General features: G+C 35.0%; 1 protein-coding gene across 6 annotated transcripts in view; it reads left to right on the top strand.

Annotated features, from left to right (window-relative positions):
* Positions 1-14999, top strand: part of Csmd3 (CUB and Sushi multiple domains 3) — a 1154880-nt gene that overhangs the window by 878016 nt on the left and 261865 nt on the right. For all 6 annotated transcript variants that reach the window (XM_028867965.2, XM_028867960.2, XM_028867959.2 and 3 more), the window contains 3 exons: positions 2379-2570; positions 9253-9391; positions 12483-12670. In XM_028867965.2, the coding sequence (XP_028723798.1) occupies positions 2379-2570; positions 9253-9391; positions 12483-12670 (519 nt within the window). The remainder of the gene's footprint in view (positions 1-2378; positions 2571-9252; positions 9392-12482; positions 12671-14999) is intronic.

Below are 14999 nucleotides of genomic sequence, written 5' to 3'. Positions count from 1 at the left end.
CCACAACTAAAGTCAAGATGCTGCAACACAATATAGGCTTCAGTGTTTCGTTTACATAAACACATACTAGACAGAAGATGTGTATATGTAAATGAATGTGTATATGTAAATGAGGAGAGCAAGCTTGATAGATGATTACATTGAGTACTCTCTTGAGAGGTAACTTGTCTGACAATCCGTTATTCAGCTAATTAGTAGACCTGCATACTCAGCTACTTACATCCCTCTGTATTCACAAACTTGTCTACTAAAGACAGAGGAAATAAAATTCATCAGTGCCACTAGTACTAACAAAACTTGATGTCTGTTCAATTTGTGTATCTGACATACTTTACCCGATTCTCCCAGATAACATGTTGCAGATATATAGTACAATATCACAGCCAGAATTCTGACATTGGTGTAATTCACCCACCTTATTTAGATTTCAACAGTTCCACAAGCACACATGCATTACTCGTGTAGTAATTTTATGGTTATAGATTTCTGTGACAACCACCACAGTCAAGACTTAGAACACTTCCATTACAAGGAGCCATATAGTAATCACAACCAATTACCTTCGAACACTTCTTCATGCATTCTAATGCTGTCAACTAATTATCTACTTTCACAAATTAGTCTCCTTAAAAATGATATATAACACAACCAAACAATGTATAATCCTGGTATTAAATTTTAATGTGACAACTTCTGTGACACACAAACTGTGTGTGTGGATTTAAGCCTTGTTGATGCTGAGCATCATATCATATTACTGATGTACTGCAGTTTAACCACCTGCAGGGATAAATGCTTACGTGTACAGCTTCTGGGTTATAAAGCAAGTCTATGATAAGTTCTACAACAAACTGCAACAACACTTCATGGAGGGTCTGTTTCCAGTTTCATTCCTGTTGCTATTATAAAACAGTGAAACAAAAACAACTTAGAATGGTAATGATTACTTTAACTCACAATTCCAGAGTATAGTCCATCATTATGGGGAAGGCAAAGTGAAAGGAAAGAGGTTACATCACATCCACGATGCAAGCGTGTTTGCTTGCTTATGCTCAGCTGGATTTATAAATATATACAATTCAAGACGCCCTGCCTAGGGAACGGTATCACCCACTGTGGTTTGTCCACCCATCCCTCACCCAAACCTGGGTAGAAGCCAACCGCAGTCACTCACTGAGGGTAATTCTAGGGTGTGTCAACTTGACAAAGCTAAGTGTCGCTATGCAATAGCATCCTTCAGCTCTCCCAGCAATGTGTGATGACAACGATGCAGTTTTTCCTAAAATTTTGTCAGCGTCTAGTGTACTCACATAATGTCATTCATTTTATTTAATGTTAGCAAGTTTAATATGGTATCATAAAGGCTTGCTGTGATTTTGAATTTCATTTTGTAAGTTAATGATGTGGAATATATTTTCACATAATATCTGATGTTTTTTTGAAAAAAATCTTTTTATCCATCTTTCAATTTGATTGTTAACTTCAGTTGAGGGAGTGTTATTATGTCTGTTCTCTCTCTCTCTCTCTCTCTCTTTCTCTCTCTCTCTCTCTCTCTCTCTCTCTCTCTCTCTCTCTCTCTCTCTCTCTCTCTCTCTCTTTTCCTCACTCTGATGTAAACTGGATATCTTCCGAACATTAGCAGTGTTTTTTTCAATCCTTCACAGTGACTTTAACATAATGGAATGATTGCTTTTAAATGTCAACATACCACAGCCTAGTGTATCTTGAAAAGATAGTCTCAGCTGAGGACTTTTCTAGATCAGGTCCACTTGTAAGCATTTTATGGGAGCTTGTCTTCTTCATCGCCTCAACTGAGTTGAAATGAACAACTCAGCATGAATGTGGACAGCATCATTTCATGGGCTGGACACTGACCCTCCCGTGTTAGAGTAGAAAGCTAGATGACAGCAAGAACGTAAGGACATGTTCATTTTTTCTTTACCCTTGAGTCTGGATGCGATGTGACTAGTTTCTCGAATTCTTAAAGTGTAGTGCTGTATCCCATAATTGTCAGCCAAATAACCACTTTTTCCTTGTGTTTTTTGTTTTCTTATTTGTTTGTTTGTTTGTTGGTAAAGGTATTTGTCACACAAAAGAAGTAGCTATATCATAGGAGGATGTGGAAATTTATTAGGATGTCTAGTATTTAGTGACTCAGATACTCGGCTACTTCTTAGAAAATGCTCACACATAGATTTTTTTCAAGAGATACAAAATCATTTCATAGATATTTTAAAGTTAATTCAAGCATTTTTTACAAGTCAGTTCCTATAAACACATAAACATGAGGGAAGTTGTAAAGGTTTAGTCCTAAGGTTTGGAACTGTGAAACTGCTTCTGATAATATAAAAACTAAATGCCTTCCTGCCTTTTGATAGGTTCAGTCGCCACTGCCTGTCGTGATCCAGGAGTCCCCATGAATGGCACTCGGAATGGGGATGGACGAGAACCTGGAGACACGGTTGTCTTTCAGTGTGACCCTGGCTATGAGCTTCAGGGACAAGAAAGAATAACCTGCATTCAGGTAGAAAATCGGTACTTCTGGCAGCCCAGCCCACCAGTCTGTATAGGTATGATTAAAGAATAATTAAAAATTTATAAAATAGAATGCAATGTTTAAAAGCTGGTATTGATATTCTTAAACACTATATTCCAGAAAAATGGTACTTGAGAGTCTGATATTTCAGAGGAGCATCCACAAACAACAAAATGTACAAAATTAAAAATGGTAAATACTCATTTCCATAGTTAAGAGGCGATGACTTTAGTATGTTCTGAATAGCTCGAAACTTATAAAAGTTCATTAATCAGATTTCCTGAAATATTTTCTCAGCCTTTATTCCTTGGATAAAGCTGTTATCTCTTGCTTTGAAATGTAGAGGCACCAAGAATCTACGTTTAAAATGAGCTGGGTTGATTTACTCACAACATGCTTACTTCTTCTAAGAAACTTGTATCAGCAGCTTTGTTTGAGAGATTCAAAGGGTTGATTTTCCATTCAAGTTGGGAATATCAAAAGAACATCAAGCATTGTTTTGAAGATCTGAGGAGTGTCCAGACCTTGTCCCATGCTTTCACTTGCCTGACTTTTGTCCCCATGCTTGTTCTCAAATCTCCAAGTCACACTCTATAGAGATTCAAGATACAGACCTTTTGATACTAGAACTGAAAAAAATCAAGATTAGGGAAATGGCCAATTTTTCAATACAAACATTAAGAAAATCTTAAATTTAATTAGATTGTTTAACATTAAGCTGTTCTGTTCAAGTATCAATGTAGATGTCATCCTCAATTTACAATTTATTTTCACTAAGCCACGCTTATGGTTATACTCAAAATTTTTATTCATTTATATATTCACAATTTCATTGCACCATAAGCAGCTTTAAGGGGCATTCTGCTTCTTGCTAATTCAATTGATATATGCAAATTTAGCATGTTTTAAATGAGAAGGATTATTTTGGTTCATTTATATGCAGCTTCTAAGTACATTTTCAATATAGCTTCATAGTTTCTTTTGGAATATCATGTGGAATTAGAAAATGTGTTTTCAATACTTAAGTAAGTAGTAAACAAACTCAATTAATTCCTCCATGTTGTAATCACATAAAAGTTACAAAGTCGAATTCATTAGTTACTTGATCTCTCCCATCCACTGGGAATTTACAGTAAAATAAAAAAAAAAATTACCAATTCTTACCAACCTATTTCTCAATGAAATGAAAGCTAAAAAATGTGTTTTTTTACAACACATTTTCTGCATTTTGTAGATGGGCTTTTAAAGCATAAAATTCACTAACATTCAAAGGCCTAATCCTTACTGGAGGAAAAATGGTAGTTCTAGTTCTCTTCTGTAGATAATGAGGAACCAAGAATATGAAAGAGACTTAAAATCTAAAACAAAATAATCACATAGCTTGTACTAGTTCAGATTTTGAGACATTTGTTTTTACAGTTAATCTACACTAGCTATGTTGTTCTATTGCTCTTTATGCACTACTGCGAGGTTTAAATTATCAAAAGTCAACTAATTTATATTTATAAAATCTGTATCAATAAAACCAGGTAATAGAAGCAACTTCTGAAACTTTTCTAAGTAAAAGAGGCTAAAACATATAAAGTACATTTACTTAAGGTATGAATATTTTATTCACTACTTGGTTAGCATATGACATTATAATTCAATGGAAACTCCATATTATAACTAATTGAAATTTTATTAAATCTCAAAAAGAGAATCTCTATATAAAACAAGCCCACCAATACTCAAGAAGGGAAGGAGGAAGGGCTCATGATCCCCCACAGCTAACCATGAAACTATTGACTGTTATGGCTTCTCATGGATGGAGAATTATTCTAAGTGGATTTTTCCAGGGAATGGCTCCACACCAATAAGTAGTACAATTTGGACTCCATGTTTTATTTTTTCATTTTTTTAAGAAGACATAAAATTGGAAGGGCATGGGGATTTGAGAGTCACTCTGGGAGGAATTAATGTGAAGAATGAAGGAAATTTTTGATCAAAATACATTTCTACATGATATTCTCAAAGATTTAATAAATATATATTTTATAGAAAAAAATGATGAAATTCCATGAAAATTACTGCAGATTGTTTGGCTTTGTGTCATTATTAGGCCAGGGAATCACTTAATAGGATTACTAGGGCTATAGCATTATATTAACAGTATTTTTTATGCAGAATCCTAAAATAATGGGAGAAATCCACTGAACATAAAGAAAAAACTTCAGTAAGTGTAAAGAGTTCTGAGAAAGACTCTTATAAAATTCCATTTATAACCTACAATATGCCCTAGCTAACAGGGCCTGATACTAAGGGAGAAAGTTGAGCACTAAATCTTACTTATACAGAGCAGGGTGTGGAACATTTTTGTATGGATTATGGAACTGAGCATTATTTTCTTGGAAGGATAAGATAGCTTCAGGAGAAGATATGCATTAGAAGTTCTCTGAGGAAGAAAATAACTTATAAAAAAGAATCTGAAAAATTGCTAAGGCTGCAGAAAGCTTGACCTCTGCAACTGATAAGAAAGAACTCCATGATTGGAAATACTATGCCAAAGATTAAACCCTGAACTTTTTAGAAACTCCGTAAGTGTGTCTCAGACCTTAGAGAATAAAGCATTTTACTTGCATGTGAAAAGAAAAAAAAATCAGCCTCATAGCAAGTACCAAACAGAAGGACGCCATCTTTAGAGAGTTAATAGAATTCATTCCAACAAAATTGACAGTGTGAAGATTACTTTGACATTGCCCGAGGGAAAGTAGCAGCACTCAATATAAAGGTAAATAACAAAGACATTAGTGTGGGTGGGTTGCTGAAAAAGACAGTACATGAATAAAATGGAATTGGTAAAAAAAAAATTAAGAAGATCGTAAAATAGATCCATAGCTGCTGCCCCTGCAAACTGTCTCACAGAAAATACACTCAGAGCAAATCAGGCATGTCAGGATTCCAAAGAAGCCAACTGAAATTTCATTCATGAATGCCTTTTATTTTAATTTGGGTGCTTTATGATTAGACATGTAATGGATTTCTAACTAGTATTCAAAGTTGAAGATATTTTAGAATAATTTTAGGTATTTATAGGCAAACTAGGATTTAGAAATGTCAGAAAGTTTTACTCTCTTGTTGGCTCCGTTAGATTTTCAAAACTGCCATAGCTATGAAATACATAAGGAAAATGTTGATAATGTAAATAATGCTCCTAAAGGCTGTGATAATTTTATATCATAAGTGAAACTACATAAATACACATGTGAGAAACATTTTAAAAGGAAGAAATTACATGAACTGAAAATACATGGAATTATAAGATTTTTTTTTTAAGATTTATTTATTTATTATGTATACAGAAGAGGGCACCATATCTCATTACAGATGGTTGTGAGCCACCACGTGGGGTGCTCAGAATTGAACTCCGGACCACTGGAAAAGCAGTCAGTGCTCTTAATCTCTGAGCCATCTCTCCAGGAATTATAAGAATTTTTAACTCCAGCATTATGGCCCAGTAGGTTAAGGTACTTGCTGCCAATCATGACCTCCTGAGCTTAATCACCAGGACTCACATGATAGAGAAAAATAAAACAACTCCTGGGAGTCATCCTCTCACCTCTTCTTGTTTTGTTACAAAAACACAAAATTAATGAATTACTGTAATTTAAGAAGGAATTTTTGTGTTGTTTTGAATATAATTTATACATCCAAAGTGATGGTAGATGATATTCCAAAGGGTATAGAGGTCAGGTAAGGCAGGTGCCATACAACTGGGGCATTGTCTTTTAAGTTTTACAGCACTACTGCTAACTTTTTACATTTCCGTGCTATGATTAGATAATTTCACTCAAAAGATAATTGGTAGAAACTGAAGTCAGTTATTTCCATAATTCCAAAGAAAGATATGAGTTAATTTGGGTCAAGAAATTTGGTAGCAAGTAAGGAAAATAAGTCAAATTGAGGTGTATTTATGAGCTAGCTTCTTGATACATCTTGATGAACTGGATATGAAGATTCAGTGAAGAATGTTAGGCTCCATTCCTGGAAATCCACATGTTGGCAAATGTTAATCAAGTAACTTAAGAACAAAGGAAAGAGACATTTTGACATGAGTATTATGTAATTTTGATATTATATGATTTATATACACTACACTAGGTAGTGATAGCTTTTGTGATTTGTAATTCCACAGAGATTATCACCAGAAAGTGATAGAAAAAAGAGTTTCTCATTAATAAAAGCAAAATACAAAACCATGACTTACACATATTCAACACAGAAGACTGTAACAGAATACAATAGACTAGGTAAAAATTGCTGAATAAGGGACTCGGGAGGCTACCTAGGCTACAAGATGAAATGGAAAATTTCATGATAGAACTGAAGTCTAGGAAAACTCACTAGAAGAAATTGGACTATGAATCTAGAAACTAGCCCAGCAAATAAGTTGAAGTCAACAAGTTAAAAGGACTGATTATGAAGAAAAAGAAAAATACAGTAGTTCCTAGTATACTTATACACGTAAAAGACATTCACATTGAGCTGACAGTTGATTGCCTTGGAGCTGAAGAGGTTTGTAGACAGAAAATTTGAGGAGAGAGTTGCAGAAAGCAAAAAAGAGATTAAAGCCATCTGGATCGCTAGGTACGAAAGGTGATTATCTCTCTCTAACTCAATTCGAAATAGAGTACTAAAACTTAAGAGCACTTGTCTACTGATTTATACTTGGGCACACTTTTTGGCTGTTACAGGTAAATACAACTTACAGTTACAAAACAATAAAATTAGACTTTCTTTGCCAATTGAATTTAGTAAGCATGGACATTTTATTTTAAAAGTCTTGTTATATATATGTAGCCATGGAGCAGGGATCACTAGAATATGTTGACGGAGACTATTGTAACAGGGTGAACACTGTTTTCCAAGATTCACATGTATTGCAACAGTGAACAATGAAGAAGTCTTTCACTGAGAAAATTCACTAGAAAGGGAGGAAAGAAAGGAAGAACACGTTTTAAGTGTGGTGTGATTGGATAGTTCAGAGCACATTGTACCCCGAATTATGGTTTCTGTTCAGAATGTGGTGTATGCTGGAATAAAGCTGGTGATGGGTCAAAGTTCAGAGGCCTGAATTTAAAAGGAAAGCTTAACCAAAGTTTGGTTAGCTAGACTTTTATTCAGACTGTTATGTGGAGTAGTGTCTGCTTTTGGTTTAGTCATACTAAGCAAAAGGTAGGTAGGTTTGGGGAATTGTCTATGTCATACATGAGCCTAAGTTAAGTTTTATGGGGAAGTATGATTTGTTATAATAATTACTTTTCTTGAACAACAACAAAAATGGATATGGAGACAGCTTAAGCATCAGGTAAATTAGACTTCTCAGGTCAAAGCAATGGCAGGGGGTGGGGTGGGTGGTGGGTGGAGGAAATGCCTCTGTGGAGCTACACTTTGTTTTTGGAAAAGAAGACTTCAATGGAAGCTGTGACGTAAGCGAAGGTTCTTGAGTAGAGGTAGATTCATATCAGGCTGAGGGTGTTTCCCACACACAAGTAAGGGAACAGTGTGGACATGTTATGACTGAGAATTTACATGTTTCTAAATAGCTAGGAGCTGAGGTTGCTCTTTATATACAAGGGTAGTGGCATGGAGTAGCACAGTGATGGATATGAAAAATTATTGACTTCTATTGATATTTGCCTAGGTAGATGAAATTTTCTTTTCTTCCAAATTCAACTTTTGCTGCCAAAAGAATCTGTTTGCCTTATGGCTAAATTGTAAACACTATCTAAGAAAACAACAGTTTTAAAAGTCAGACAAGAATGTTGATTATGTAGAAAAAAATCATGAGAACACACACACACATACACACACATATATTCACTCTATCACTGGGGACATATTACTTTTTTAATATAATCATATATCTTAAAGAACCTCTGAATCTAACTAAAAAATATTTGTGACTGTCCACTGACCAATCGGACATGTCTAGGGCAGAAATAGAATTTGTAGTGATTGCCAATTTTTATCAATCAAGTAACTAGGTTTTAGGAAAAGACTTAGAGTTACAGGAAGATTGTTGAAAAGCAATCTCTATTCTTAGATTATCACTTCTTTTGATTCTTAATTATTAAAGCCTCTTCTACAAATATAAAAATGATGTAAAAGAAGCTGTACAAATATGCAAAACACCATAATTCTATCCATTGATTATCATTGTTACTCTTTTAAGAAAAGATATTGCTATATAAATCAAGCTGGATTGGATTCACAATCTTCCTACCTCAACCTTCCACATACTGGCTTTGAAAGCATTTATTATTTGAGATTTTGTTTTACTTTGCTTCCGAATTTTTTAGTAATTTTCAGATTTCTTTTCTAGTAATCATAGAGAAACCATTTTTAAATTGCTCTTGTGATGTTTTACAGTTTGCTTGACACAAAATAGTAACACATGACCTTTTTTAGGATGTTTTAGACGCCAGTAAAGCAGTTAAAGTCAATGTATCATATGCGTGCATGCATGCATGTGCATGTGTGTGCACATGTGTGTGTTCTGTGTTCAATATTTCAATGGTTTTCTTGAAAGACATGCAGTATCCCAGCATCCCAGGCTGTAAAAATGTAGTGTGTGCAGAGTTTCACATACCTCAAAGAAATGTCTTCACAAATCTAGACAGCTAATGGATCTTATTAATCTCTTAAGGTATTTTGTTTGCTTGTTTAAATTAAAGCACCTTGTGGAGGCAATTTAACAGGATCTTCAGGCTTTATCCTTTCGCCAAACTTCCCTCATCCGTATCCGCATAGCAGGGACTGTGACTGGACGATCAGTGTCAATGCTGACTACGTAATCTCCTTGGCATTTATCAGGTGAGTTCTTACACCTCTCCATGTATAAAATCTTCTGTGGCTAGTTTGCTGTGGCATTTGTACTAGGTAAGGATTTTATATGAAAAATTAATATCAACACTAATACTTTACAGTGGGTGATTTAAAAGCCTTGTTGGGAGATCAGCAGTACCACAGGTCAGGGGTGAGAATTCTCACGGGATATCAAGGGCAACCAAATGTGGGAAAGGTCCAGAAGCCTATTGAATCACAAACTTTGATCTCTATTATTTTTCTTTCTCTGTGTATTTATCACCCTGATTCGACCAATCGGTTTTTCTTATACTAAAAGATTAAGCAGTCAATGATTCAATATCATTTGTCTCATGTTTTCCACAACAAAACTCCCTTTCTGTCGTGTGTGTGTGTGTGTGTGTGTGTGTGTGTGTGTGTGTGTGTGTGTGTGGTGTTGGTGTGTACTGGATTTGGGAGAATCTGTCTTCCTAATCACTTTCCTTTTTGGTTTCTTATTAAGTCCAGCAGATGAGAAAAATGTGATGGGTCGTCACTAGATCTTTCAGCAGAACTTGCTGTATTCCAGAGGCTTTTTATGAGAAAGCTCTCAAGGTCACATTATTGTGTCATAGCCCCAGGAAGATCATTGCATGGGAACTAACTGAGTTGGAACTGCGATAGAACTCTAGACTTGGCGCTATCATTTGAAAAAAAAAATTTTTTTCCTTATGATATTTTACCACAAAATGTGACTTCTTTCCATTTGAGATTTCAGTGAGGGGATCGGGTTGGCTGGACATTTCGGCCAGAGAGAGAAGAGCTGACTAGCATGAACAGAACTATGTATGGGTTCAGTCCCCAGAACCTCAAAGCAGAGCAAAGGGAAAATATTTCAATGAGACTATCGCGTTTGCACTGTTTAAAGTGACTGAGTTCTTCCTAATTTAAAATTCTGCTCTTGTTCAGAAACACTGATAGATTGATCTACATAGCTCAGCTGTTCTTTTTACCCATAGTAACTTAAAGAGGCTTGGGATCTGTATAAAATGTTAAGCCCAAACATAAAATATTTTCTAACATATTGAAGCCAACTTGAAAAGCAGATCATTTAAAATCATGAAAATTGGCAGAATGTAGACATCCTATTTTGGTAATTCATAGTATTGAATAAATGATGATGGCTGATGCCAAGGTTGTGACAATGAGATTATTGGTTATTTCAGGCCATTATTACCAGGACTTCCTTGGCAAAATGAGATTATTGTCCCCATTTTTTGCTATTGGAAAAAACTGCATTTAAAAAAAAAGAGAAAACCTCAAGATGTTTGATACAGAGCTTTGTTTCATAAATTAAGTTAGCTAATAACTTGCGGATAAAAGGCTATATGGCAGGAAATATAGAACAGAAATTTGATTTCCAACTCGGGCATTTATTATATGACATTAAGGAAATCTTTGACTTTTACGGGTTTCAGTATATTCACCAGAAAAATAAAAAACTACAACCCTTTCCTTGCATCTCAGGATTACCATGACCAAATTAATTTTTATGAACGTTCTATATTTGTACAAGTGTCCAATCCTCCCAGTGTTTGTGTGAAAGGAATCATTGAAGATAAGAGCCTAAAATTTCCTAAAGAATTTTTTTCACTTTCAACTTCGAAAAAAAGCTATAAATCAATACATTAAGTATTCACTTAAGGCCAAACCAGAAATTCAGTGAAATATCCGGTACTCAACTTTTAAATGGCTTCTTAGCATTCCAACCACAGGAACTACTGTCCTGTCCTTTGCAAAGTGCTTGTTCCATCCTGCCTCTGGCAGTGAGACAGACATGGAGGTTGTTGTTAAAAATCAAAGTTTCACAAAGAAGGAGAAAATTCACAAAGCTGTGTTGCACGAGGGCCAATGAAATCAAACCTATTCTGACTTCTGCTATTAAATATCAATAGTTACCAAAGTCCCTGCCTCTGATCCATTGACAGGGTGTAAGATTAACTAGTTGAACTTGGCAAGCTGCTGTATAAATTAATGTTTGATGTTTTCTTAATTTTCTTGTGCTACACATGACCTTAGACCTTATATAGGAAAAGGCTAGGAATCAGTGCACCTCCCCCTCTTTCCCCCTGACCATTTATGCACAAATAGACTGGTTAGTACTGGAAACCATTATGGGTTTCAAAAGAAACAAGTTCCAGAAACTTGACATTTTTACATTCGGTATATTTGAAATATTTTAAATAAATACAAATATAGTAAAGTTACAGCAGATGATACCTTAATATTGACAAGCTTTCCTGATTTTATTTGCAATAATTCATTTGCAAATAATTGGCTTTTCTTAATGACCTAAATGAGTTCATTTTTTCTGAATCATATGGTACTATCAATAGCTGGGTTATCAATAGATTATCTAGCTCCTAAATATGTGCAAACTATGATCATTATATGATAATTCTTATGTTTTGTCAGGTGAAAGAAAGTTTATAATGCAAAATATTTTAATACCTGTGAGTTTGAATCATCTACATTTTAAAAGTTGTTTACCATGATCTAATTTTGAAAGTCTATAAGCATGATTTTCTTTATATTATTCTAAAAGAAAGTATATACATATGCAGATTTCCATATATTTCAACAAAGCTGCCTAATAGAGCATTCAGTATATTATTGAATAATTTTAAAACAATTTTTACATTTATCTTTTTGTTGAATCAGGTAGTTGATGTATTTTAAAGTGCTTGTGTTTTCATAACTAACAATGAAAAGAGTTACACTTTCATCATATAAAATACATGGTTAATTAAAAAAACATAATTGTCACTTTGTAGATACAAAGTAACTTACAAAAGAATATGTAGGTTAGAAAGTGAAGAAATGAGACTCAAATAGGACTTATTCCCAATGTGGTGTCCTGTCCTCTGTTAACCCACATGAGCTACTTAAATATCAGGACGACTTACTCATTCCTACCGCCAATTTGGTACTCATGTCCAGTAGTAGACTTTTTTGTCAGACAAATTTTTATATAAGATTTATTTCACAGGGTCTGTTGTTCTTTGATTCTGCATCTACTGTGGTAAATACCCTTTTAATAACACGTCATTCTCTCTCTCAGTTTTAGCATAGAACCCAACTATGACTTCCTCTATATATATGATGGACCAGACAGTAATAGCCCATTGATTGGTAGTTTCCAAGATAGCAAGTTACCTGAGAGAATAGAAAGCAGCTCAAATACCATGCACTTGGCTTTTCGGAGCGATGGATCTGTCAGTTACACTGGATTTCATCTAGAATATAAAGGTAAGTGTGCATATTCAGCTTTAGCATTGTGATTAAACCAGAATTATGTTTACAGGATGATAATTTTGTGCTGACTGCTAGTTTTAGTAGTATGTGCTTGTGAAATGTGCGATGTGTACAGTTTAATTTCACAAAAAAGCTCTCCATTTAGTTTCCCATCAGTGAAAAGGAAATTAACATTTCTCTAATTATTTACTCAATAATATGTAACTGACCACCTGATTGCTAGTTAGCATACTGAAGTGAAAGCTAAGGCTCCATAATATTTAAAGAAAAAAGCCACTTCATTGGGGGAACTGAAGTTTCATAAAGGACTTTAATTCAGAGATTTCTTTCAGTGAAAGAAAATGAAAAATAGGAGACTTGTGTTTCAAATAATGCCTAGTATTTTTAAATATTTTGATATTCATAAGAGAGTTGGCAAAATGCAGTGATAGCTACGTCTCAGAAGTGTTTATTGTTTATAATTATTTTAGAGTGCCCATGGATACTTTATAAGGAATGCTTTTTGAATCATGGAGTATTTCACAACTTAATGATTAAGTACATATTATTTTAAATTTGACTGAATACGTAATAGATAAATGCTATTCATTATTGGGTTACCATGTGGTATTTTGATGCATGTATGTATTGTGTAGTATTTAAATTTGTTTCCTTAAGTACTCAATTATGTACATTTATACTTTTGTGTTTGGGTACATGTGTTTGTACGTATGTGAGCAGAGGGGCATGCACCTGTGTGACTGTGTACCGAGACCTAAGAGAATATACTGTTCCCTGCGCTGTTGCTCTCCACACTTTACTCCCCGGTGGTAGAATCTGTCTCTAAACATGGGACTCCTAATATTGGCTAGACTAATTTCTAGCCACCCTCAGTGATCCATCTCTCTCCTCTACACTCATCACTGGGATTATAAGTGTTCAGGGTCACGTTTGGCATTTTGTGTTCTAAGAATGCAGACCAGGTCCCTGTGCTTCCATAGAAAGTACTCTTAAGCACTGAGCCAGCTACCAAGCCCCAACATCAATTTTCTTTTTTTTTTCATTAATTTTCAATATCTGAAAATTATACAGAAGAAAATATAACTTCAAAGCACCCACCCAGAAAATACAGTTAATATGGTACCATATTTCCTTACCAAAAAAGTCCTTTATTCTTGTCAAATATCACAAGCACAGTGTAAATTCCTTTTCTATTTGCTATCAGACCTCAGGTTCTTCTCTTTAGAATTACCATAAGAATCCACTATGAAATTTGTCATATCAATATATAGGTAAAGGGAATGTTCACAGGTCAGCAGGTAAAAACATATCTATTATCATTTGGGAAATGTATGTGAAGGTGCCCAGGCCAATGATAAATGCTGAATATAAACATGGTGCAAATTTGGTTTCAATGGAAGCCTTGAGACTTCTGTGCATGATACATTTCATAGGGCAAAGTAATAAATGGCCTGTCAGTAGAGGAATGAACAGACTGCTTGGCATAGACAGTGAGAGTTTGAGGCGTCAGCTCTTTATTGGGGTGTTCTGCAAGCGTTAGTTGATCTGACTCTGACGATGGTAGGTCTTTTTCATACGTCGGAACTGTGGACTCCATAATCAATTGAATTTATAAGAGGAGGGCTTGAATACCATATGGCTGTCTCTACTAGGACGATAATGTAGATACATACCCTCTGCTAGGACTCAGCTAAATAGCTAGGAAGAAAACCAAAGTCAATGCATGAGATAGCTTTCAGATATCGTTGCTTTTAATTTTTTTTATTTTACATTTACATTTCTCCCTTGCCTTCCTCCCTCCCTCAGAACCCCATGTACTCTGAACCCCTCCTCTCTTTCAGACTCATGGCCTCCCTTCACCCTTGCTTTTCTATTGGCCATGTCCTCTCAACCTGGATTTGTTGCTTAACTTATCCATTTTTGAATGTTTATACCTACTTTTATACTTTCTATTATGGTGATTTGAATAAAAAAAAAATCTCCACAGGCTCGTGTATTTGAATACTTAGCCACCAGAGAATGAACTGTTAAGAATGGTTAGACAGGATTAGGAGGTGTGATCTGTTGATGTAACCAACCGTCTTATTAAATAAGAAACACAGAAACAATGTAAAAGAGAAAGCCGAGAGGTCAGAGCTCAGAGCTAAAATCTCACCCTTCCGCCTGTGGTGTCCCAGCTTCCCGAAAGAGAGCTATATCCTGTCTGTTCGTTTTTTTTTATAGTATGTTGTTCTGCCTTCTCATTGGTTGTAAACCCAAACACATGACTGCCTCGTCACTGTCTGAAGGTACAGCCCCCTAGGTCTTAAAGGCATATGTCTCC

The sequence above is a fragment of the Peromyscus leucopus genome, chromosome 20, assembly GCF_004664715.2.
Source record: "Peromyscus leucopus breed LL Stock chromosome 20, UCI_PerLeu_2.1, whole genome shotgun sequence".
In the NCBI taxonomy this organism is placed as follows: domain Eukaryota; kingdom Metazoa; phylum Chordata; class Mammalia; order Rodentia; family Cricetidae; genus Peromyscus; species Peromyscus leucopus.
Note: the sequence above shows the minus strand (reverse complement) of the source record. Positions and strands in the feature narration are given on the sequence as shown.